The sequence below is a fragment of the Zootoca vivipara genome, chromosome 8 (genome assembly GCF_963506605.1).
Source record: "Zootoca vivipara chromosome 8, rZooViv1.1, whole genome shotgun sequence".
Lineage (NCBI taxonomy): Eukaryota > Metazoa > Chordata > Lepidosauria > Squamata > Lacertidae > Zootoca > Zootoca vivipara.
This window is the reverse complement of record NC_083283.1, coordinates 37,474,556-37,497,117: the sequence shown is the minus strand read 5'-3', so window position 1 is coordinate 37,497,117 and position 22,562 is coordinate 37,474,556. Positions and strand designations below refer to the sequence as shown.

General features: G+C 41.4%; 1 protein-coding gene across 1 annotated transcript; it reads right to left on the bottom strand.

Moving 5' to 3' along the window:
* Window positions 1-4,461: 4,461 nt before the first annotated feature.
* Window positions 4,462-21,882, bottom strand: LOC118078329 (monoacylglycerol/Diacylglycerol O-acyltransferase). The gene is made up of 7 exons (XM_060277818.1): window positions 21,751-21,882; window positions 17,483-17,851; window positions 15,902-16,066; window positions 6,817-7,007; window positions 6,362-6,422; window positions 5,614-5,753; window positions 4,462-4,612 (listed from the first exon to the last, which is right to left on the bottom strand). The coding sequence occupies exons 2-7, from the start codon at window positions 17,754-17,756 to the stop codon at window positions 4,508-4,510; spliced, it is 936 nt and encodes a 311-aa protein (XP_060133801.1). The 5' UTR covers window positions 17,757-17,851; window positions 21,751-21,882; the 3' UTR covers window positions 4,462-4,507.
* Window positions 21,883-22,562: the final 680 nt, after the last annotated feature.

Below are 22,562 nucleotides of genomic sequence, written 5' to 3'. Positions count from 1 at the left end.
CCTCAGTTAAAGTTATCACACCTACCTAGGGACCAGCGACCTCAAACCTGGAATCACCAAGCAGCGCGGAAAGAGGATGAGCCTAACCCAGGAGCCTCAAACCATCGGAAAAGAGATTGACTGCCACTATTTCCACCATCACCCTATTTTCACATTCTATCTTGGAATGTGGCGGGGTGGTTATCTAAGCAGGGTGATGTCGACCTTCTGGACTTCCTTACAAAATTTCAGATTATATGTTTACAGGAGACATGGTGTCTAGATTTCCATATCCCTTCTTTACAGGGATACGAAGCCTTTGTTACCCCTGCGATAAAACCAAATATCCGAGGCCGACCTAGTGGTGGTTTAGTCACTTTTATTTCTACCAAGCTAAAGTGCAAGGTCCGGCAACAGCAGTGGGTGAAGAGTAACAATTTACAAATCTTACTCATTTCTAGCAGTGATGGAGGAGGTTTCCTTTGCTTTAATATATATATATCCCTCCCATGGGCACCCCTCCCCAGTCGTCACAAATCTGGGAAGATTTAGAGCTATGTTTGGAGAAGGCTGAACTAGAACTCCCTGGCATGGATATCCTGCTGGCAGGTGATTTCAACGCCAGGATAGGAAATGACATTAATATGTACTGCTCCAAATCTCAGTTCCTACCAGAGGCAGACTGGTTTATTCCCTGGTCCTCTGACGATAAGGTCTTGAATAAGGCAGGCATTACATTAATGGAGACTGCCTTCAAACATAATTTGTATAATCTGCATGGTACCTATATGGACAGGTCAGGGGGTTTCTTTTCTTTTCTTGGGCCTAGAGGTGAGAGTGTTATTGATTATATCCTGGTCTCCCCAAAATTTTTGGAGAGGTCACAGGGCTTCAGGACTTTCAATAGAATTGAGAGTGATCATCTTCCTATAGCAATCTCACTAATTCCCCTTGGTTTGGAGGATCTGCAACACCATCACTGTGCAGACCTACCTCCAATTCTGGCCCTCCGTAGGCGTAAATGGAACAGCGATCTGGAATCTAAAATCAAACAACACTTGCATTCATCAGATTTACTGGCCTTGAGAGACCAGTGTATTTTATCTAATTCTGACCCCTTTTCAACATTCCAGTGGGTCTCAGAGTCGCTCTTCCCACTACTCACGAACTCCAATCCTCCCAAACAGCAAAACAATTCGAGGGCCTTGTTTTCCTTCTCTTTCTGTTTTGTGGGATGAAGGTTTTGTTGGGATAGTATGTAATGAATTTTAACATTTTTAATTATTGTTGTGTTGATATTTGTGTACAGGCATGGTCCTCACAATAAACGATGTTGTTGTTGTTGTTGTTGTTGTTGTTGTTGTTGTTGTTGTTGTTGTATTTAAGAAACAACATATTGTGACTAAATTTTCAACAAATTATTATTTCCATGGCACAATCTATGTTCATGATACTTTGCAAATGACTCTAATTGTCAGGCCTGAGGAATCTCTCCCTCTCTTCCAGATGTTTTCAAGGAGCCAGGAGAAATCAAGAAGGCTTTTAAGTATGATTTATTCAGTCACTGCTGTAACACAAAGAATTCCAGTCTTTACACCATGATGGAGTTATTCACTCTGACTCCTCCTCATTTCCCCTCCCCCAGCAGTATCGACTCCTACAGATGCTTTCCATTGCCAAACATTGTTGCGTATGCTGCTCTAGTATCCTCAGCCACCATTGCATCCTAGGGGATGGAGGATCTCCTACTATTTGCTCTCCCCCCTCTCTTAAATTTCCTAATTCTGCATAGATTGGCTGCTCTCCCATCTCTGTCTGGTTATCTCCCTCATAGTTTGGCTGCAATTCAAAGCTGTCTTTCTCCCCCCTGTCAGCTCCAGGAAGGGGGGGGGGGAGAGATTCCTCCCATCCCTCTGCTTCTTCCTTCCAGTCCCTGACACCAATACTATCAGGCATCATGGAGAATATCTACCTCCCATCTCTATAATAACATTCCCCAACACACTCAATGATTTTCAGATCGAAAGCTTGGGCCTTTGTTCACATCATCTTCAGGAACAAATGCCTAACAAATTCTTAAATCCTGATCAGCCTACTCTTGTATTCATGATTGAGGCTATGGCAGAAAGAAATCAGCTAAGATGAAAACCTGAGTCTTTCAAGAGCTAAAAGATAAAGGGGTGTGTGGGTGGGTGGGTGTAAGTGTAAGTGTAAGTGTAAGTGTAAGTCTGGTTGCTCCATTAACTCTGGGCAGCTTAGAACATAATAAAAACACAGCAACACATCATCAGTCAAAAACTTCCTGATACAGGGTTGCATTCAGATGTCTTCAGAAAGTTGTGTAGTTGTTTATTTAACATCTGATGAGAGGGTGTTCAACAGGGCGGGTGCCACTACTGACTTTGAAGGCAGCCTTTAATTTCCAAGCAAAGGGTCTGCAGGTTTCTCCAGACTCAAAAGAGAGCAGGGCAATTAAAGGCAGAGAAGTCCTGTCCTCTATTGAGTCTGGCAACCCTACTGCCTGGTTCCCTGTAATATCACTTCTTGTAGTGAGGGAACCGCCAGAAGGCCCTCAGAGCAGGACCTTAGTGTCCGGGGTGAATGCTGAGGGTGGAGACACTCCTCAGGTATACAGTGGCAGGGCCATTTAGGGCTTTAAAGGTCAACACCAACACTTTGAATTGTGCTCAGAAATGTAAAGGGAGCTAATATATCTTCCAGGCTGGGTGTTATATGGAGCCAGCAGCTGCTCCTTATCTAGCTACCTTATCTAGCTACCAGAATTAACACAGAATCAACATATGCACAGAATTAACATTATCCATGGACAGCTGTGAGTTCAAAATGACCCCAAGGTTGTGCACCTGATCCTGATTATTCAATACCTTCTGGATAATCCTATTATTCAAAACATGGCAGCACAGCTTAGGTTTGCAAAGTTGCAGCTGAACATACCACAAGACTTCTGGAACAATGTCCTTTGGACAGATGAGACCAAAGTGGAGATGTCTGGCCCTGATGCACAGCACCATCTTTGGCAAAACCCAAACAGCATATCGGCACAAGCAGCTTGGGGTGGTGATTTGGGCTTGTTTTGCAAGCACAGGAGCTGGGAACCTTGTAGTCATTGAGTCAACCATGAACTCTTCTGTATACCGAAGTATTCTAGAGTCAAATGTGAGGCAATTTTCCCGACAGCTGAAGCTTGACCAAAACTGGGTCATGCTGTTAACAGAACAAGGATCCCAAGCATACCAGCCATGGCTGCTTTGTTGACCCCTTGGGATAACTGTTGACCCCTTGGGATAATGTGGAATTGTTCCCAATGTAGTAAACATTTATATAGATTTGTTTTGGGATGCCTCATGGGAATCATAGAATAATAGAGTGGAGGGAACCACAAGGGTCATCTAGGCCAACCCGCTTCAAGCCAAATCACTCCTCTTGGAGAGCAGATGCTCCACATGCCTTCTTCCGCAGACATCCTATTGGGAGAAAGCCAGCTAAGGAGTGCTAGAAGAACAGGCCTCTGAGTTCCTGGGCCCTTGACAAGGACCTGCCAGCCACAACTGCTTTGTTGACCCCTTGGGTGCAGCCCTCAGGTTCATATCAAGTGAAAGCTCATCTCTCTTGTTACAGTCAACAGGGCTTAAAACTGTTCAATGTTGACTGTATTGTTTCCTACATCATCCTTTGCTTATCCTTTGAGAAAAAGCATTTTAGTTGCACTTTCTCTGATGTTATTAATGCTTTCTATGTGATACTTGGCAGTTGGAAAAGTAGTGTTCTAAAGTCGTTGCTGTAAAATTTGACTGATGTTCTATTTCATATAGTATCATAATTATGTTGTCTAGGTCCTGAGACTCTATGAGCATGCACAAGAACATCTACATATGGGATGAGTTCCACTTTCAAACTGTTCAGCCATTTTGCAAGGAACGCAGCCATGTCTGTCCCCTCTTCTTACTCTGGGACCCCCATCCAGCTCAGATTCTGTCCCTTGATCCCAATTTGAATAATCCTCAAGGAAAAGCTGTAAAATTGAGGACGCTTACTTTAGCTGTTTAACGGCACTTGGATTGCCCAGATCCAGATTCATTGCTTAGTTGGCTGTTTTCATTAGGTCAGTCACTTTTTCCACCAATTCTGGTTACTTTTTTGTTTTCTCTACTTTTTTTGCTATATGTTTAGAAAGGTTGAGCCATTATAGGGCTCAAATCTTGGAGCGACCATTTATAACCATAAAAGAGGTTCACTGTATTAATACAAGTGAATTATAGTCATTATTCTTTCATGTGTAATATTATTTCGTGTTTCAGTTAAGCACTCGTATTCCCATTATAAAAGGGACATTCTGGGAGTATTGCAGGATAGGGCAAGACTTGTATGTCTTCGAAAACCTCGGACCTTCTGTATGCCCAGCAGGTGCTGAGTTACTGAGCTAGGGTCCCTTCCAGATAATTAATAGACAATCCAGCACAATTCTGTGTATATCAACTTAGCTTTAATAACATAATTATTATATGAACTAGTTGGCTTTGTAATGCTTATCAAATCGTTCTGAGATAGCTCTTAATATATTTCCTGGCCTTTTTTGGTATTTATCCCGAAGATTTTCAATTGCAATCTTTGTCTGTTGAAAGAAGTACAAAGGAATACATTGTGTTATATCAATATGTTGCAAAATGGATATTCACAGTTATTCATATCTGTGAGGAAAAAGCTAAAGGGATCAGAACCAGGCAGGATAAAGAATCCCATTTTTTCAAGTTACAGACACAATATGACCGTCCTTGTGCCTCAATCCTCAGCATGGAGGGTTGGGCAAGAGCAGCCAGGGCCAGGAAACTCCAGTAGGAAACTGTTCATCTCTCTGTGAATCCAGCCCACTGTCTTTACGGTTGTTGTTTTCCACGAAGAGCACTATATGAGTATGGCAGAGATACAACCAAACATAAGTGCCTTGGGCTGCTTGGTACATCTTAGTTTTCCTGCACAGTTGTTACGTCCAGCTATATGAGGAAAACTGCAGAAATGCTATTGAGTTATATTTCACTATACTCAGTGCTATTTTTCCAGAAAAGGAGGTGCCTGAACTCATTATGAACACCTCCCTTGTTCTCTTAGAATGACAATGGCTGGTGACAAAAAACAGTCACCTCCTGCTTCCATGCCTGAAAACAGCACAGCAGGGCAGGGGTAAAAATAGCAGAGTAGCATGGAGTCCCATTCACTTGCGGAGTTGCAATAAATCACACAAACATCAGAAGTTCTTCAGTAATACAGTAGTTTTAGTGAGGGTTAAGAGTGTACAGTGCTTACTGGGTCCCCCACTGGGGTAGGGGGCTTGGAGGGACCCTCTGGGGCACATGGTGGGGAGAAGAAGTCCTATTGCATGAACAGTTCTTTGTGCAGCACTACATAAAATGCACAGGTTTTTCATGGTCTCAACAAGTTACAGAGAGGGAAAGCTGAGTGATGAACATGATGCACAAAAGTCTATATGATGAACCCTATCTCTGGTTGTATAGAATGAGGAGCCAGTAGGCATAATACAATTTATAGAACTGAAAGAGAGAAACCAACAGGGGGGAAAATTCGGATTTTATATTTCCAAGTGTAGAGTTAACTTACTTTTTCAGCCAGCTCTGCAGCTGTTATATTTGGATCATATGGGATGGGTTCTCCAATATATGTTCTCAGTTTCACTGGAAATGGTCCATATAAGGGAAGGTAGAGAAATCGTGTTTTCTCATATAACCATCTTGTCAACCCTATGTATGAAAGGGAAAAGAGTCTGAATTTTAGCAATTCCAATCAATCCATCCCAGAGTTGAGGTTAAATAATTTCAGTGCATATTTTTTAAGAAAAGCACAACTTTTGCAGATAAGTGTACATAATGTATGAAAGGGAAAAGAGTCTGAAAGAGAACGACCCCATACAAAATTTGAAATTAGTTGGCATTCTGAGTTTTTAGCAATTCCAATCCATCCATCACAGAGGGGAAGAGTTTAATAGAATGAGTCCTTTGGAAAAGGAAAAGCAACATATTCTGTCAGCTCTTCTCTGCCATTTATAAATCAAGGTCATAAGTTGTACAATAGACTGCAGCATATGGTTTTTTTCCTGCTCAGTTCCCCTCCATGTTGGGGTTTCTACCACTTATATTGACTATCGCTATCTTTTAAATCTAATGAAAAAACTAAGCAAATGCATGTTCACTCAGTCCTGAGACAGGGAGCACAGCTTTGCAGATCAGCGTACCCTGAATAAACTCTACTAGAAGGTAGTAAAAAGATATTCTGTTTTTTTAAAAAAATTGTATATTATTAATATGTTTATTGCCTGAAAGCAGATCTCTTGATCAACCAAGGTACTCACTTGTCTTTCCAATGTTCCTGTATGCTTCACAAACGTTTTGTGTAAATATAGGGATGATGGGCTAAAAGAATAAAATCAAAAATCAAAAGGAAGCTGATAACTGGAGCATTACTTCACCCCAACCGCCCCACCTTTATTTTGGTTAAGGATAGGAATAGTGCTCTGCACCTGGCATTACAATGACAAGCCAGACGTAATTGACTTCAAATTGCACATGCAGATTTTCAAGAATTGAAGAGGGGGGGAAAGCTATTTTTTTCTTTTTAAATGTAATTGAGATCAATAGCTTAAAAAAACCGGGTGGGAAATACTTGGAACTCCAGATATCATTTGACCCCCAAACATTTACCATCATCAACCATTTAGGATGCTGCCGGTAGATCAAGGATGTAAGCACATTATGACTTATCTAGGATAATTGTGAAGACAATGCAAGTTGCCCAAAGATCACTCACCACTTTTGCCTCCAAAGCTATCTGAGCGAAACCTGTGCGTTTACCCCACATTAAGCTGTAGTCATTACTAAAGTTTGCTTCTCTACCTCCACCAGGTGAAATGCCCATTAAATGGCCGTTCTTCAAAATTTCGACACATTCAGCTTTACTGAAATCTTTCAAACCGATGGTATCAAAAAATATCTTCAACCCTGAAAAAATAAGCCCCTAATAATAATAAAAAATCATTTTATATAACTCTTATTTAGGAAATATTGTTGACGCTATACAGGTGTCATTATTCCAAAGATATTGCACTATTACAGATCAGAAGCATAGTTTTCTGCCAATCCTTTTCAAGTAGGATTTCGTGGAAGTGCTGAGGTGGTGACCTTTTTAGACATGTGTTCCACAAGTCAAGTCTGTAGTACAGCAGAATGATATACAAGCTTGCATTATGATAAAAAATACAGACCACAGTGCCATGCACAGAGAGACAAACACACACACATGGCACTGATGAGCCCATGCTGGTTGAATCCTACCTACACCAACGTAAGTCCATCTTTTCATGCACATATAAGTGGGTGGAGATTATATGCTGCGTTAATTCGCCCAATGGAATGCCCCCCAAACAGAGCACTCTGTGCTACTGGGCCTCTTTGGGCTCTGTCCTTCCTTCCTTCTTTAAATGACCTTTCTGTGATGCCATGGTTTCCTGGTGTGGTTGCGTGCATACAGAGGAAGATGATGTGGGGGGAGTGGCAGCGGAAGGCCATGAACACTACAGCAAGGGTGCCACATGTGTTTGATTGCAGTGTCACATGGGGGCATAAATGATGGGTGCGGAAGTGCTTGATTGGCCATGTGTTCGGGTGGGGCCATGTTTTCTGGTATTTTTGTATCTGAAGAAATCATCAAGTTAGAGATCCTATTTCCTACACCTTGTCCTCTTCTGGCATTAAAGTCAGCAGCAATTATATGCAGTCACAGCACAGAAATCAGATGTCACAATATCTAGATTGCGCCATTTTTTGGATCCCTGTAGACAGTGATACAACTAAACACAAAATTTATGCATGGAAGCACAGGAAATGCCTTGTGATTACAAGAGTAAAAAAAAAGTACTCTCATAGCTGTTTTGAGGTCAGATAAGGAATTCCTGCAATCTGTGATAATGGGCCAAAAGACCCAGGTCGACATGCTTTATTGGAAGCTCAACATCAAAAAAAACCAAGATCATGGCCACTGGTCCCATCACCTCCTGGCAAATAGAAGGGGAAGAAATGGAGGCAGTGAGAGATTTTATCTTCTTGGGCTCCTTGATCACTGCAGATGGTGACAGCAGTCATGAAATTAAAAGACCCCTGCTTCTTGGGAGAAAAGCAATGAGAAACCTAGACAGCATCTTAAAAAGCAGAGACATCACCTTGCCGACAAAGGTCCGTATAGTTAAAGCTATGGTTTTCCCAGTAGTGATGTATGGAAGTGAGAGCTGGACCATAAAGAAGGCTGATCGCCGAAGAATTGATGCTTTTGAATTATGGTGCTGGAGGAGACTCTTGAGAGTCCCATGGACTGCAAGAAGATCAAACCTATCCATTCTGAAGGAAATTAGCCCTGTGTGCTCACTGGAAGGACTGCTTGTAATATAAATATTATTGTCAGCCCTTTTTTTTCTTGGCATAGATGTGTGGACTTTTACCAGATTATCCGCATCATAGTGCCCAATCGCTACCCCATTGGGGATTTGCTAGAGAGGTTGTGGTCTGCAAAGATTTTCACGAAGCTGGACTTAAGGGGGGCGTACAATTTGATACAGTGGTACCTCTGGTTAAGAACTTAATTAGTTCCAGGGGTCCATTCTTAACCTAAAACTGTTCTTAACCTGAAGCACCACTTTAGCTAATGGGGCCTCCTGCTGCTGCCACGCCGTCAGAGCATGATTTCTGTTCTCATCCTGAAACAAAGTTCTTAACCTGAGGTACTATTTCTGGGTTAGTGGAGTTTGTAACCTGAAGCGTTTTTAACCGGAGGTGCGACTGTACGTATGAGGGAGGGAGATGATTGGAAGACAACATTCTGCAGTTACGGCAGTTTCGATTACTTGGTCATGCCTTTTGGGTTGCAGTCAGATACAGTGACAGTGGACAGTGTTCTCGAAGCTACGAACATGAGTTTGACCAAACTGTGGGAGGCAGTGCAAGACAGGAGTGCCTGGCGTGCTCTGGTCCATGGGGTCATGAAGAGTCGGACACGACTAAACGACTAAACAACAACAACAACAACAACAACACAGCACAGAAATCAAATGTCACAATATCTAGATGGCCCCATTTTTTAGATCCCTGTAGACATAGCTGTTTTGAGGTCAGATAAGGTATTCCTGCAATCTGTGATCATGGCCCAAAAGACCTAGGTCGACATGCTTTATTGGAAACATGTTGTTGTTGTTTAGTCGTTTAGTCGTGTCCGACTCTTCGTGACCCCATGGACCATAGCACGCCAGGCACTCCTGTCTTGCACTGCCTCCCACAGTTTGGTCAAACTCATGTTCGTAGCTTCGAGAACACTGTCCAACCATCTTGTCCTCTGACGTCCCCTTCTCCTAGTGCCCTCAATCTTTCCCAACATCAGGGTCTTTTCCAAGGATTCTTCTCTTCTCATGAGGTGGCCAAAGTATTGGAGCCTCAGCTTCACGATCTGTCCTTCCAGGGAGCACTCAGGGCTGATTTCCTTAAGAATGGATAGGTTTGATCTTCGTGCAGTCCATGGGACTCTCAAGAGTCTCCTCCAGCACCATAATTCAAAAGCATCAATTCTTCGGCGATCAGCCTTCTTTATGGTCCAGCTCTCACTTCCATACATCACTACTGGGAAAACCATAGCTTTAACTATACGGACCTTTGTCGGCAAGGTGATGTCTCTGCTTTTTAAGATGCTAGGTTTGTCTAGGTTTGTCATTGCTTTTCTCCCAAGAAGGAGGTGTCTTTTAATTTCGTGACTGCTGTCACCATCTGCAGTGATCAAGGAGCCCAAGGAAGTAAAATCTCTCACTGCCTCCATTTCATCCCCTTCTATTTGCCAGGAGGTGATGGGACCAGTGGCCATGATCTTGGTTTTTTTGATGTTGAGCTTCAGACCATATTTTGCGCTCTCCTCTTTCACCCTCATTAAAAGGTTCTTTAATTCCTCCTCGCTTTCTGCCATCAAGGTTGTGTCATCTGCATATCTGAGGTTGTTGATATTTCTTCCGGCAATCTTAATTCCGGTTTGGGATTCATCTAGTCCAGCCTTTCGCATGATGAATTCTGCATATAAGTTAAATAAGCAGGGAGACAATATACAACCTTGTTGTACTCCTTTCCCAATTTTGAACCAATCAGTTGTTCCATATCCAGTTCTAACTGTAGCTTCTTGTCCCACATAGAGATTTCTCAGGAGACAGATGAGGTGATCAGGCACTCCCATTTCTTTAAGAACTTGCCTTAGTTTGCTGTGGTCGACACAGTCAAAGGCTTTTGCATAGTCAATGAAGCAGAAGTAGACGTTTTTCTGGAACTCTCTAGCTTTCTCCATAATCCAGCGCATGTTTGCTATTTGGTCTCTGGTTCCTCTGCCCTTTCGAAATCCAGCTTGCACTTCTGGGAGTTCTCGGTCCACATACTGCCTAAGCCTGCCTTGTAGAATTTTAAGCATAACCTTGCTAGCGTGTGAAATGAGCGCAATTGTGCGGTAGTTGGAGCATTCTTTGGCACTGCCCTTCTTTGGAATTGGGATGTAGACTGATCTTCTCCAATCCTCTGGCCATTGCTGAGTTTCCCAAACTTGCTGGCATATTGGGTGTAGCACCTTAACAGCATCATCTTTTAAAATTTTAAATAGTTCAGCTGGAATATCATCACTTCCACTGGCCTTGTTATTAGCAGTGCTTTCTAAGGCCCATTTGACTTCACTCTCCAAGATGTCTGGCTCAAGGTCAGCAACCACACTACCTGGGCTGTACGAGACCTCCATATCTTTCTGCTATAATTCCTCTGTGTATTCTTGCCACCTCTTCTTGATGTCTTCTGCTTCTGTTAGGTCCTTACCACTTTTGTCCTTTATTATGGTAATCTTTGTACGAAATGTTCCTTTCATATCTCCAATTTTCTTGAACAGATCTCTGGTTTTCCCCATTCTATTGTTTTCATCTATTTCTTTGCATTGCTCATTTAAGAAGACCCTCTTGTCTCTCCTTGCTGTTCTTTGGAAATCTGCATTCAGTTTCCTGTATCTTTCCCTATCTCCCTTGCATTTTGCTTGCCTCCTCTCCTCCGCTATTTGTAAGGCCTCGTTGGACAGCCATTTTGCTTTCTTGCATTTCCTTTTCCTTGGGATGGTTTTCGTTGCTGCCTCCTGTATAATGTTACGAGCCTCCATCCATAGTTCTTCAGGCACTCTGTCCACCAAATCTAAATCCTTAAACCTGTTCCTCACTTCCACTGTGTATTCATAAAGGATTTGATTCAGATTGTATCTTACTGGCCCAGTGGTTTTTCCTACTTTCTTCAGTTTAAGCTGGAATTTTGCTATAAGAAGCTGATGATCTGAGTTACAGTCAGCTCCAGGTCTTGTTTTTGCTGACTGTATAGAGCTTCTCCATCTTTGGCTGCAGAGAATATAATCAATCTGATTTCGATGCTGCCCATTTGGTGATATCCATGTGTAGAGTCGTCTCTTGTGTTGTTGGAAGAGAGTGTTTGTGATGACCAGCTTGTTCTCTTGACAGAACTCTATTAGCCTTTGCCCTGCTTCATTTTGAACTCCAAGGCCAAACTTGCCAGTTGTTCCTTTTATCTCTTGATTCCCTACTTTAGCATTCCAATCCCCTGTAATGAGAAGAGCATCCTTCTTTGGTGTCATTTCTAGAAGGTGTTGTAGGTCTTCATAGAATTGGTCAATTTCACTTTCTTCAGCACCGGTAGTTGGTGCATAAACTTGGATTACTGTGATGTTAAAAGGTCTGCCTTGGATTCGTATCGAGATCATTCTGTCATTTTTGAGATTGCATCCCATTACAGCTTTTGCCACTCTTTTGTTGACTATGAGGGCCACTCCATTTCTTCTACAGGATTCTTGCCCACAGTAGTAGATATGATAGTCACCCGAACTGAATTCGCCCATTCCCTTCCATTTTAGTTCACTGATGCCCAGGATGTCGATATTTATTCTTGTCATCTCATTTTTGACCACATCCAGCTTACCTCCACTCATGGTTCTTACATTCCAGGTTCCTATGCAATATTTTTCTTTACAGCATCGGACTTTCCTTTCGCTTCCAGGCATATCCGCAACTGAGCGTCCTTTCGGCTTTGGCCCAGCCGCTTCATCAGCTCTGAATCTACTTGTACTTGTCCTCCGCTCTTCCTCAGTAGCATGTTGGACGCCTTCCGACCTGAGGGGCTCATCTTCCAGCGTCATAACTTTTATATGCCTGTTATCTTTGTCCATGGAGTTTTCTTGGCAGGGATACTGGAGTGGCTTGCCAGTTTCTTCTCCAGGTGGATCACGTTTAGTCAAAACTCTCCACTATGACCTGTCCATCTTGGGTGGCCCTGCATGGCATAGCTCATAGCTTCTCTCAGTTATTCAAGCCCCTTCGCCACGACAAGGCATTGATCCATGAAGGGGATTGGAAACATAGCCTGATTCAAATAAGATGCCTGAAACATTATTGGAAGAAGAGGTTGAGGCTCTAAATGGCCAAAAGCAAGCCTGCAGTTCCCAACTCCCTTTTTTGTGTGGACACTCCATCTCATTCTGGGCTCATCCATTGTTGTAACTCAAATGGGAATCTGTCAGAGCCACTTGCCACTGGGAAATGAAGTGAGGCATGCTTTGATTGGATTGCCCCAACAGCATGGGTATGGTACAATGAAAAATCAACACCTGGTTAAGAGTTTTATTTTGGCTTACATTCCCTATGGTCACATCCATCATGATTTTCCTAATTTTTATCGCTATAAAATGAAGCCCCTGCAATCTTTTCTTGCTTGATCTGCAAAGAGCTCTTAAAAAAAAATTATTGGATTTTTCATAGAAAAGGGAAAAAACAAGAAAAAAGTGAAAAAAGTTTAATAAGAAAAAAGATACAAAAACTTTAAGAAAAAACAAATACAAAGATCTAGAACAATATCATCACGTCTTGTTTCTTTATTGTTCTTCACTTATCTTCCTTACCATTCTTTTATAGTTAACTCATAGCATTTCTAGAATCTTAACAAAACATCATAAAGATACATCTTAGCTCTCTTATTTATATATAATTCTTAATCAGTTTATATAAAAGGGTGAAGAAAAATGAAAAGAAAAAACCCATCGAAATATTAAAAAGACATAATTATATTTTTCAATTTCAAATCTAAACATTTCGGACTTCCTCATTCCCCTTCCTTGAGTTCTTTATAATTCACTAATTATTGCAGTTTCCATCTCTAAAATTACATTTTTTCTTCTAAATTATAATTTCTTTTTTAAAACCATTAACCCTTCATGCTTCTCTTTACCTTAGTTACCCAATATTCTCTACCCTATTATCCAGAAATATTCAGACAAATTTTCAAAATCTTTTACCCCCTTTTTATTCCCACTCTCAAAACTAAATCTACCCCCTTTCCTTGGAATCGGTGTCTCCAGAGATTTCAGCCAACTCCCTAATACATTCCGAGTTCAAATCCTGTTTTACCAACCAATAAAAATTAGCATAATTCCCCCTCATCCTACTCCTGCTCTGTCCCAATCTAAATTTTGCAGAACCCTCCCCCCCACCCTGCTGTATATCCAATACTTTATTTTCGATCTCATTCTCTTTCTGCCCCCCTCCTACTTCCTTCTCCCCCTCTCTCACTGGGGTAACAACCTTTTTATTTTTCCCTTTTTGAGGGGGCTTTTGAAACCTTTCCCTGTTTCACCCCTCCCACCGGTGGAACAGTGGTTTCTTCTTCATCCTCTTCTATCTCAAAAATCCATTCTGTTGGTTCAGCAATCTGTTCTCCCTTAATTGTTGCATTTCCTTCAAAATTATAGTTCTCCTCTACCATTTCCAAAGTTTCCCCAAAAGTCACATCACAGCATGCGTCTTCTTTTGGTCTTTCCTCTTCTCCCTTTTCTTCCTCTCTAAGTTCAAAGCTATCATCTGTTTCAAAATTCAGTTCAGTAGATTCATCAATCCTCTCTTCCATGCATGTTAGAACAACTTTAGGGTTGCGAATCTGTTCTGTCATTTCCAAGATTGTTGTCAGAATCAAGTCCCACTGTGAGTACTTCTCCTCACAGTCCAGAACTTTCTCTTCCAACCTATTGGTGCTCTCTGCTTCCATGATTGTAGCAGGCAGGAAGTGGTGTTATTATTGCCCTTGTTTTATATTTTCCAAGTGGAGAAGGAATAAATTCCGGTCTGAACTGGATCCAACCTCTATTTCTTTACATTTTTCTCTTAACAGTGAAACTCAAATTCAGCACTGAGTAGCCTTGAGGTTTGCTTTTAGAAGTTCCTCTTTTATTTGTCTACAGCTCTCAGTCTCAGGCTCACAAACAGACACATTCTTTTCTATTGTGATGTCACAATAGCTCTGAGGTTTCTGGCATCGCGGAGGGGGGGGAATTCTGCGGGAGCCACGCGGATCCCCACAAGAACCCTGGGTAGAGCGTCCCGGGGGCGAAATAGCCCTGCAAAGAGCTCTTTTTGAGCTCATGATTGTTCTCGGCTGGATTTGAACTAGCTGGTGCTGTTCTCCTCCAGTGGCTGTTAGTCCAGGCAGGAAACATGTCAAGAGATGGTGGGGTAAAGAACAATAGTGTATTCAATTAATGGCATTCTTTGATCCCCTTGCAGTGTCTTGTGTTGGGTCATTGACGGTACCATTTGGGCTTGACATGCACATTAGTATGGACACTGAGCTGGTTGGGCCATTGTGTGCTTGTCAAGTCAAGTGCCCACGATTCTAGGAACAAGGAAGAACTATTCCTTCTAGTCCTTTATTCTAAGGCAGTGTAAACATGGCCAGGAAAATGGGGTGACCTGATTCTTCCTGTCTTAGGGAATTTCCTTTCCAACTATATTTTTATTTGGCTTATTTAATTTGATTTACAGACCCTTGAAGCAAGCTAAATAATAATAATAATAATAATAATAATAATAATAATAATAATAATAGTGGTGATGATCATAATAATAATAATAATAATAATAATAATAATAATAATAATAATAAATTATTTGTACCACGCCCATCTGCCTGGGTTTCCCCAGCCACTCTGGGTGGCTTCCAACAGAAAAATAGATTAGATTAAAATTAATAGATTATTTTATTCCATTTTTCTGTTGGAAGCCACCCTAAACAGGGCTGCCTTCAGATGTCTTCTAAAAATCTGGTAGTTGTTTTTCTCTTTGACATCTGGTGGGAGGGCATTCCACAGGGCGGGCGCCACCAGCGAGAAGGCCCTCTGCCTGGTTCCCTGCAACCTGGCTTCTCGCAATGAGGGAACCGCCAGAAGGCCCTCGATACTGGACCTAGTGTCCGGGCAAAACGATGGGGTGGAGATGCTCCTTCAGGTATACTGGACTGAGGCCATTTAGGGCTTTAAAGAACAACACTTTGAACTGTGTTTGGAAAAATACAAATTTAATAATTAAGGAATGATTTGGAAATAATGCTAGTTATAGTTAGGTAGCTGTGTTGATCTGACGTAGTCAAAACAAAATAAAAAAATTCCTTCCAGCAGCACCTTAGAGACCAACTAAGTTTGTCATTGGTATGAGCTTTCGTGTGCATGCATACCAATGCTCATACCAATGACGAACTTAGTTGGTCTCTAAGGTGCTGCTGGAAGGAATTTTTTTTTTTTTTTTGAAATAATGGTTCATCCTGCATTCATGCTGTAAAGACTTGGTGAGAAAGAACCTTCCTCTCTACCAACTTTCACCTCTTGCTGATATTTTATTTGTCTGTTGTTTTTCACCTGTTTGCCTGATAACATGGTTTTATATTTTATAGCATTGTTTTATGTCATATTTCACATACTTTTTTGTAAAAAAAAGCATGATTTAAATTGAATAATTTACCTGGTACGTGATATACGACATGATCAACTACTGAATAGCAGTGTCTCTGTGTCTCCTTAAAAAGTTTAGCCACTAAAAAGGAATAGTCAGTAGAAGTGACTGAGTGATAATAAATAATAACCCCTGGTCCTTTAGGGATATGTTCCATGTTAATAACTTCATAACCTGGAAATGATACAAAATGCAACAAATAAATATTACTTTGTTGAAAAATAAATGAAATATTGCAATCTTTTATTTGAAGAAAACAGTGCAGTTCAAAAAACTGAAATTTAAGATCAACTAAAAAGCTCTCCTATATGTTGCAGCGTTCTGGATGCTAGGTTGTCATCCACATGGATCAAAACTTTCTCTGTTATGATCCCAGAATGAATGGTATTTGTCCTCTGCTGGAATATTCCTTCCTTGCTTACTTTTGGGTGCAGGTGGAAACATTTTTTCCCAGTCTTTGAGTAAGCTAAAACTGTGACACTGTTTTAATCTCCTTTAAGCATTTGTATGAGTTAGAATACTCATATCTTCAGACCATTCTCTGAGTCAATTTATGCAAAGTGAGAAAACAGTTTCCCAGACAGATGCAACTTTGACCATGTCATAAGCAACCACAGGGTTTCATCCTTATCACCCAAACTTGGTTTCAGTAATGAATTTCTGATTTATGCTTCAACATCTAAAGCAACATCACACTCTGGGAAGCAATGAGAAGATAAGATGGATCCTGTTGATCAAGCCAAAACTCTCTGTATCCCATCATCCTGTTTCCCGCAGTGTCCATTGTTTGTTTATGTTTCAGAGTTACTTAGTGGTTACCATGCTCAGGAAAATTGCACCCTCAAGGTCTCACTGCACGATGACATTCTCATTACATTCGCTTCGTACTCACTACACATTTAAACCCAATTCCCTTCTCTTGCCACAATCCATGAAACAATTTTTAAAGAGCTTTGCTAATTATAGCTCTGTGAGGTGTAAACAGCATTCTCCAGGTTTCTTCTGGAGAGGAGACATACTTTAAATGTGATTAAATGTATGGTTTTATGCAGCCACCAGCTGACCCTTTCTTCTGGAATATATCTTAATTTCATACCTCATAAAATGTTTTGTTGTTATTTTTGATTGCTTACTAGCTACATAAATTTCCATTCCTTTGTTTTGATCCTTATGGAGCCGACCCCCAACTTGTAGCTGTTGTGAATCTGAAGTTGGTTTAGAGGTCCATTCCTGATGCACTGTAGCAACTATTGTTCCAGTGCTTCAAGTCTGAAATTCTGATGCTCAGTCCTAAGAAAGTATAGTAGCTGATAAGACTGAATGATTGGAATGAAAGAAACCTTTACTCACCAAACCATATCTTTCCACCTATAGAAACAGCTAGAGCAACAAATTTCCTTAGTTTCTCCACAACTTTGATTTGTGTGCCGCGGAACAGCGGTTGAGAAACGCTGGTTTAGAGGTCCATTCCTGATGCACTGTAGCAACTATTGTTCTAGTGCTTCAAGTCTGAAATTCTGATGCTTAGTCCTAAGAAAGTATAGTAGCTGATAAGACTGAATGATTGGAATGAAAGAAACCTTTACTCACCAAACAATATCTTTCCAACAATATCAGTAACTAGAGCAACAAGTTTCCTTGGTTTCTCCCAAAATTTGCTATCACTTTCTTGCTGGTTATTCATCTTCTTGTAAATATGCAACAGAAATGAGAAAGGCCAGATAAACAAAAAAAGAGCTATCACTGGTGAATAAAGTAAAATCAGAAGCTTAAGTAACCACAAAGGATGAACCACTGAGGTCAGATATTCTTCCAAAAAAGGAAAACTGATCCAGTTTTCCAGAATTTGAGAAAACCAGCTCATGGTTTCCTGATCTGAAGCACCACGTGTATGCCAATGAAGGAAATATATGAAGTGAAAATTTCCTCTGTTGTGATGTTATTTTTTCAACTGTTTACCTGGAAAACAGAAAATGCAGTACATTAGTTTGAACTGTCATCCCAGAAGCATTCATGATTACATGAAATCTCATGTGATTTAAATGTTTTCCTAGTTTTCCCCACTGTAACTTGCCAAGTAGACGTATTGTTTTTCCAACCTCCATCATGGGGATGTACAACCTTACAAATGTATGACTCCATCATTTATTTGATATAAAGCAAGCTGGTTTCATTCCACTGCTGAAGTATTAGGGAAAGTGAGAAAGGGTTACTTCTCTTTGAGTCGGGCGAAATGGTCCCCTGCCCCCTAAAAATGCAGCTGCATGCAACTTGTGACTGTCTTATTTGAGTTACTGGGCAAACTGACACATAGCTCAGGATAGATAAAAGCTCAAGTTACAGCATTCACTGTTGGGGAACATTGGAAACATGGAGATGGTTGGAATGATCTGGTTAAAAAGTGGAGGACTTTGTGAAGATCTTGTCGGAAGGAATTTGGACACATTGCAAGACTTTTGACTGAAAGAACTCTGGCAGTTGCTGGTCTTCGTTAACAACTGGACTTTGCTTCAGCAAGGACTTTATAAATCAATACGCTCTCTGGGCTCAGAGAGTGGTGACTTCTTGTAGCAACTGTAAAGTGTTGGGGTTTTTTCTGTTTCTGCCCCCAAAATAAAAGTTATCTTTGCTACACAGTTGTTTCCTATACTGGGCCTAACTGCTTGACTTAAATTCTGTGGTGCACACACAACACCGAACAAGAGGGAGGGTAGGGAAAACAGTGAGCTAATGGGTGACAGCATTTTGGGATTCACCGCAAAGTGCCTCTTTCTGGGGATGTGAGGGGGAATAGCAGCTTTGCTGCCATATAAGGACAGATGCCAATGGCCAAACCCTGTTATCACTGCCTCTAGAACTTCTTTCCAGTTGGGTTATTGAAGATCATGCCACAATACACAATACATGCCATTGCATTTTTGTCTACATCTTACTAAATCATCTTAAAATCCATTAGCTTTTCATATTCAAATTGTATATTTTTGATTCTACTCTATCTTCAATACATCTTTCAACTTAATAGTATGAGAAAATAGACAAGGTTGATGGGGGGGGGGTTGCCTATAATAGGTGTGTGATAGGGATGAATCAATACCTGAAAAAAGCCGTAAGTGCTCCAGTTCCTCACCCCTGAGAGCCAAGAAAAACTAAATTTCACTGCTGTGGTTTGTCTCATTTCAGTTGCACCTTGGTTTTCAAACAGCTTAGTTCTCAGACATTCTGGGAAGCCGAACATCCAACGGGGCTTCCGTGGCTTCCAATTGGCTGCAGGAGCTTTGGTTTTCAAATGTTTTAGAAGTCGAACAGACATGGTACAACTATAAACCTTACTGCTTCACCTGAGATTTAGGTGCCTCAGATTTTACCAGATCCTTTCAGACTTCCTGTTTCCTGCCGAGGGAAATGGCTGCCTCCCATGAGATTGGACCCCCAGTAGTGCCAGAAATTCAGGACTAATATGGGAGTAATTAGTCCTGCAGACCTCTCCAGGGTAAGAGAGGGCTGTCTCACCCACGGAGTCCGTTATCACAACAAGATACCAAGCCTTGGCACGGAAACTGGGCACTTTCCAGAGTCATTCTCTCAATCAGGGACACCTGTTTCTTAAAGATTAATGAGATTTGGCTGAAAACAAGTGTATTCTGGACTGATGGAGATAAGGGAAACAATCTGTGGAATTGCACAGTTGCTGGTGTCTAAGTTTGGACTTCAAAGAGATTTTCATCATGGTGCTTGGATTTACGGAGGTGATCAGTACGTTCTTTCTTTTATATCTACATTTGCTTTTATATGCCAAGCCTCATTAAGAAAGACCTCACAAAAATTTAAACGGAGTACAGATGGACTTCTATTTGCAATTGATTATTCAGCTGCACAGTTTTAATCAGACTTGACAAAGATAAATGAGCGGAACAAGATGGCACTTGATAGCTGTGACACAGGGTGGAAAAAGCGGATTCCAACAATCTGAGACAACAATTTGGGAAATATCCCACAACATACAGTGCATCTGTTTGCAGGTTTTTCTTCTTTATGGGTGAGAGAGTGGAGACTCCCAGAGGGGAGACTTGCATGGTCGCTGGAAAAGCTGATCAAGTGCCAAATGATTTATATCTGTGGAATATATTCCATTTTAATTGCTACATATACTGTATTTGCAAACAGTATGCTTAACAACTCAACAACTTGGGAATTTACTGCAACATAAAACTTCAAATGGCAGGCTTGGACAACAGCCTGGACTGGAAGATATGATGAAAAAATTCCTTCCAGTAGCACCTTAGAGACCAACTATGTTTGTTATTGGTATGAGTTTACGTGTGCATGCACACTTCTTCAGATACACTGAAACAGAAGTCACCAGACCCTTATATATAGTGGGAGGATGGGGAGGGATATTACTCAGAAGGGTGGTGGGAATGGGTGATTGGCTGATAGGTGTGGTGAACCTGTTGACGACTGTTAACGACTGCAATTGGTCTTACAGGAAAAAGCAAGGGGTGAGATGGCTAAAAATAGCCTTATCATCTATAATGAGATAAGAATCCAATGTCTTTTACCAGTTCTCTCCATGGTTTTAAGTTTGCTAATAAGTTGCAATTCAGCAACTTCTTTTTCCAGTCTGTTTCTGACTTCTGGTGTCTTCTGTTTCAGTGTATCTGAAGAAGTGTGTGTGACGAACCTTGCTTCTCTATTACTAAGCTGCTTCTGGTGAACCAGAGCAGCGCACAGAAATGCAGTTTATCTTCCCACTGGAGCGGTACCTATTTATCTACTTACACTTTGATGTGCTTTCAAACTGCTAGGTGGGCAGGAGCTGGGACTGAACCACACTGACTTTCTGATCGGCAAGCCCAAGGCTCTGTGGTTTGACCACAGTGCCACCCGTGCCCCATACAAACACACACACACACATACACACACACACTAAACTGTACCCAACAGATGAAATGATATATGGTTGTTTAACATGATTGGGAATCAATTAGCTAGTGACTGAGGACTTTGAGAGTTTAAGATCAGAATGTGGAAAATATGAGAACAAGAAGAGGGCAGAAATATAATTATGTGAGATGAGTTCTTCAGAGGTCCAGAATATGGGAAGTCTATGTGAAATTTAATAATTAATAATTCAGATTGTAATTTGGTTTTATTTTTGAATTGGATTATGATTTGATTGGTTATTAATTGGATGTTCTTAATGGAAAATTAATAAAAAATATTATTATTATTATTATTATTATTATTATTATTATTATTATTATTATGAAAGATCCTTTCCTCCAACCCTTGCTAGGAATAGGGAAGCCTGCATCACAGGTATTTGAGGAATGATGAATTCCAGAGGGGCACTGTTTCAACTACAACAACAAAAATTTCTCACATATATTTGAGTCTGCATGCAATGCTTTCCCACTGTTGGTTTGGACAGTAGTATACTCTTGACATTAGCTACCATCCATATCAATCCCAGCTTCAAATCAACCCTGACTGAAGGAAACGAACATCCTAGCTGTGTTTTAAGTTGACAGTATGGAGACAGACTAAGATGTTCATACAACTAGTTTTTACACGCACACACACACACACACAGAGAGAGAGAGAGAGAGAGAGAGAGAGAGAGAGAGAGAGAGAGAGAGAGACGGACAGCATTTCTCTCTCTCTGCTGACTCCTGCACAGGAAGTGACAAATAACACAACTACTAGGACATTTGCAAACAAAGCAGGCTCTAGTATGGTTTCAAACTGAATGAGAGATTTTGATGAGATTCCTGCATTGAAGAGGGTTGACTAGATCACCCTTGGTATCCCTTCCAGCTCTACACTTTATGATTCTATGAACATATTTTTTTACTTACATTCCTGGTAAGTCTAAATTGCCTTTGCTTCAGTCACTTTTCTGTGGATGCAGCAGCAGTCCTGTCTGGTGCACTTTTTCATTGGCCAATTTGAACCTGTATGGAGACACGTCCCTTTCTGTGGTGCTTTAAAGAGGCTGTGATGAGTGTGCCATTTGCATGAAGAAACCAAGCATTGTGAAAAAGTTAGAAAGCCTAGGGAGCCCGCTGCTAAGAGGTTGTGCCCATTTGTAATTAAAGATTATGAAAGCACACCTACACTAGCAGCCTGATCACATAACAATATATTGCACCACAGAAAACCAGTTATTGACTAAGGGTTAAAGGTAGGTATTGTGACAAGTGTGTTATCTCCATTTGCTGTTGGCTTCTCCCACTATAAAATGTTTAGGAGATAAGAACATGATGTAACACACAAACCTTAATAACATGTTACAGGCAGTGGCGTAGCGTGGGGGGGCTGGGGGGGCCGTCGCACCGGGCGCAACATCTGGGTGGGCGCGCTCGCACTCGCAGCTCTCTGCCCCTGCCTGGCTCACTCACGCACGCACGCAAAACCCACTTCCAAAAAGGATCACGACGCCCAGGGGCGCAGTTGCCCCCCCTAGAACACTACCGTACCCAGGGGGGGGTATGCACCCCTAGAAGCTACCATCTTTTTTTTTCCTCCAAGACTCTGAAGCAGCTGCCGTCTTTTTTTTCCCTCCGTCTTTCTTTGGCAGTGAAAAGAGCAGAGGACTGCCCCCTCCCCTTGGGGGTGTGTGGACATTGGCCACGCCCCCTGGGGAATCCCGGCCATGTCATCGCCAGCC

Excerpts from the sequence above, each read along its gene's own strand:
- LOC118078329 (XM_060277818.1), bottom strand. The coding sequence starts at position 17,756 with ATGAGCTGGTTTTCTCAAATTCTGGAAAACTGGATCAGTTTTCCTTTT. Across the intron at positions 16,067-17,482 it reads TGTTGGAAAGATATTGTTTG|GTTATGAAGTTATTAACATG; the intron begins GTGAGTAAAGGT and ends TATCATTTCCAG. Across the intron at positions 6,423-6,816 it reads TAGCTTTGGAGGCAAAAGTG|CCCATCATCCCTATATTTAC; the intron begins GTGAGTGATCTT and ends TTATTCTTTTAG.